Source organism: Cryptotermes secundus, unplaced genomic scaffold (assembly GCF_002891405.2).
Source record: "Cryptotermes secundus unplaced genomic scaffold, Csec_1.0 scaffold775, whole genome shotgun sequence".
Taxonomy (NCBI): Eukaryota; Metazoa; Arthropoda; class Insecta; order Blattodea; family Kalotermitidae; genus Cryptotermes; species Cryptotermes secundus.
In genome coordinates this window covers 500864-504497 of record NW_019721773.1, presented here as the reverse complement: position 1 = coordinate 504497, position 3634 = coordinate 500864, and the positions used below count along the sequence as shown (strand labels likewise).

The following is a 3634-nucleotide window of genomic DNA, read 5'->3' as shown; positions in this document are numbered from 1 at the left end:
ATTAGAATGGATCTTAGAGGGATAGGATTGGATGGTATGGATTGAATATATCTGGCTCAGGATAGGGACCATTGGAGGGCTCTTGTGAACACGGTGATGAACCTTCGGGTTCCATAAAATGCTGGGAAATTCTTGAGTAGCTGCAGAATTGGCGGCTCCTCAAGAAGGGCTCAGTCCCATGAGTAAGTAAGTAAGTAGTGGGAAGCATAACCTCTCGCTCACATCCGTGGATGAACGAAGTCGCCCTCTATAATTTGGTCACTTCTACAGTTCTACTATAGCTACTACAGTATGTTATCTACATGCCACGCAAGTGGGAGTGGGATGACAGCGGTGACTGCGGTTACTTCATTAATCACAGGGCGCCGCGATGGCCGTGATGTGTAGAAGTGGTCCGTGGACGTGATTACGTATTCGTTTGGTTCAAATTAGGGATCGATAGATCTGACTTTAATGAAATGTCTTCTTGGTTAGGAGCTTTGGGATTGACTTCTGGCTTCGTGCTTAGAAATTTGTTGAGTCAACAATCAAACCCGAATAAAGTTTTAGACGTTAAATCAGATCAGTATAGCGACAGATTTGTTCAGTGTCGTGAAGATGCACTTGTATTGTATGGTCCTGGTAAAGAACAAAAGTCAACAAAGGAAAAATATGAAATTGTTCTTCAGAGGCCTTGTACTGAAACTTTACATCAAGCTTTCAGGTTAGTCAAGGTTAATGTAAAGGACTGTCAATTTTAATTTGTGTTCAAGACGATGGCAAGTTATACTTTGTGTTTGTGCATGTGTGAAAGAGCTGTCTTTTTGCAGGAATACGAGTCATGAATATAGTACGATAGACAAAACAGAAGTTCTATATATCGGCAAGAAAGGCCGAACCTTGGATACGTATGAAAGATTTTGCATTGACGAAATCAGCAAACTGTATTTGCAACTGAATGATAATTTTACCGAAATGTTTTACGCTATATATGATGTAATCATTGATACATAAAGTAAAGTAAAGCTATCCCTGTACCAGGCCGTGAAGGCCCATGGGGTTGTGAGACGTTGAGGCTCTCACATTATCTAGACAGTCTGCTCGAAGATGGCAATAAGGTTGTCAGCCTTACGCGCCGGCCGCGCGTGACACACCAGGGAAATTTTTTAATTAATTCCTGGCACTCATTTCTGTTAGAGGCTGAGTCGACCCCAAGGCCATAGTGCGGCTGGAAGGATTAGGTCAATTGAAAAAAATCCATTGACCTCATCAGGACTTGAACCCGTGACCTTCCAGCTTGTAGCATAGCCAATCATTGATACATACAAAACATAATATACAGTCATACCTCCTTCCCCCCTTATCACCACTTCACCATACACCTTATCTGTATCTCCCCCCCTCCCTCCCTCTCTACCCTGCACTGACTTTAATCTTACATCACCAAATCAGATGTTTACATTCCCTACAGAACGGGAATCCGTTCTGTAGGAAATACATAATCTGGAGAGATTGCAAATACCAAGAAGCTGCACCAGGAAGGGAGAACAGATGTAATGAGATGTTGCAGTGTAGAGTCTACAGTAAAACGTTAGACCAGTGCTATCACCAAATTCACCAATATTATCTCAAAGGCCACGCCATAGCTAAAGCGGTTAGTTGCTAGCTTCCCACTGCTGCGGTCTAGTCAAGTGGGATTTGTGGTGGACAAAGTGGGGCTGGGGCAGGTTTTCTCTGAGTACTTCGGTTCCCCCTGCCAATCCTCATTCCATCAAATTCTCCATAAGCATAATCACCGGTACAGGTACAAGAGGACATATGGAAGCCAATATGCCGAGGGGACCTAATATGGATTCCACCTCACACTATACGAACTCTTAACTATTGTAATCTACTTTAATCTATTATAAACAATTGTAAGTATTGTAACTTTACTCTCTTATTGTAATTCACCAATGTACAGTAACTGACTTGTCCTATATCATGTAACAATGATCTATAGAGACAAAATAAATAAATAAACAGACAATACTTTGTAAGATGAGGCACTGACTAAGTAGTAAGTAATAATACACTATCTTCAATATCAAAATCAATTGTTGATTATAACAAAATTTAATACTATTACTTTCATATCATTTTCAGATTAACATTAATATTACTACATTAATTAAAGATCACACTGTGAGGATGTATGAAGGAATGGAGGTGTAACTCCACTGTGACTGAGCTTGGCAGTAGTTGTAGGTGAGTGATCACCTCATGCCCCAGACACTTTACCCACAGGAAGAGCCAGCCACCAGTTGGCTTGGAGGCTTAAGTACCCTGCACATTCATTTAGATTCTGGTATACTTTCGAAATATGCCTACATTATTGTCACACATTTGATTGAATATTGTTAGTGTTCTGTAAATTGTGAAACTAATGAGTTGTTTGTATGTTTGTTATTCAATGATACTGTCACTCTTGTGACTTTATGCCATCAGTGATAGGATGATTAATGAATATGGAGCAGTTGGTGGAAGGAGAATTGGCAGGGGAAACCAAAGAACACTGTGAAAAACTTACCTCGTCCCACTTTGTCCACCAGAAATCCCACATGGACTGGCATAGGATTGAACTAGAGCTGCTGTGGTTTGAAGCTGGCAGTTGTTCACCCAAGCTGTGGAACAGCCCACAACTAACAAGTTTATTGTTTTGTTTTAATATATGTATGGCTTATTTAATGACATGGTCAGTAGCTCAGGTAGTATAATGTAAAATGGTATGGTAGTCAACAGTGAATTGGGAAGGATGTACAAGGAAGTCGTTGTAGCCTAATTTAAGCTAGTATTCTGGTATTTGCCTGGAGGAACTGAGGAAATTTATAAAACCCCCAGTTAGGGTAGTAATTGTAGCGGCTGACATTCAAACTGGCTCCCACCTGAATGCAAATTGGAAGCGTAACCGTTTTAGCCAACTTCTGTATATTGGTGAGTTTGTGAATGGAAGAATTATATAAAAGGAGTTTATTTGAATTGTGAAAATAGAACATTAAGTTTTAGTGTTTCAGGTGTTGTAGTACTATAGTTGTAGGTTGGCCATATTTATCTTTTGATATATATTGTTCATAAGTTGGTACCACACCCACTGCTACTTTCTTTTGTTAATGTACCTTTGGTATCTTGTAATGTTTGTGAATGAAGTTAGTCTCCAGTAAACGTTAGATTTGGACGAAGGCGTTTCATTTCTTATCCGTTTTTACCTCGATGATCCAATGTGATTTCACAAAGGAAACAACAGGTTATGGGCCCAGAGTCTTCAAGCACTGCGCCGGACACCGATAAAACGGATTGGAGACTCAGAAGACGAGTGAAGACAATAGGATAAGTGAAGATACGGACCTAAACGGCAAAGACGGCCATTTCTCGGTCCCACGTGCTGCATGGGATTTTGAAGAAAGGAAGTAAATAAGACGATATAAGAAGACGATAAAATATTTCAAGATGTCAGAAGAAGTTTACCGAAGATGCATAGAACCTTTAAATGACGATAACTACACAATCTGGAAACATCGAGTAACGCTAACCCTAAGAAAGAGGAAGCAATGGGAAGCCGTGGAGCCCGGATATGATGGAGTAGAAGAGGATTGGACACCAGGTCAGATTCAAACAA

At 40.4% G+C, this 3634-nt stretch overlaps 1 protein-coding gene across 2 annotated transcripts in view; it reads left to right on the top strand.

Moving 5' to 3' along the window:
- Positions 1–286: 286 nt before the first annotated feature.
- Positions 287–3634, top strand: part of LOC111875780 (85/88 kDa calcium-independent phospholipase A2) — a 34006-nt gene continuing 30658 nt past the window's right edge. Inside the window, exon 1 of one of the 2 annotated variants that reach the window (XM_023872298.2) lies at positions 287–703. In XM_023872298.2, the coding sequence (XP_023728066.1) occupies positions 459–703 (245 nt within the window). In that variant the 5' untranslated portion in view covers positions 287–458. Of the gene's footprint in view, positions 704–2147; positions 2227–3634 lie in introns of those variants that run through there. The other variant, XM_033750204.1, reaches the window with a different exon arrangement.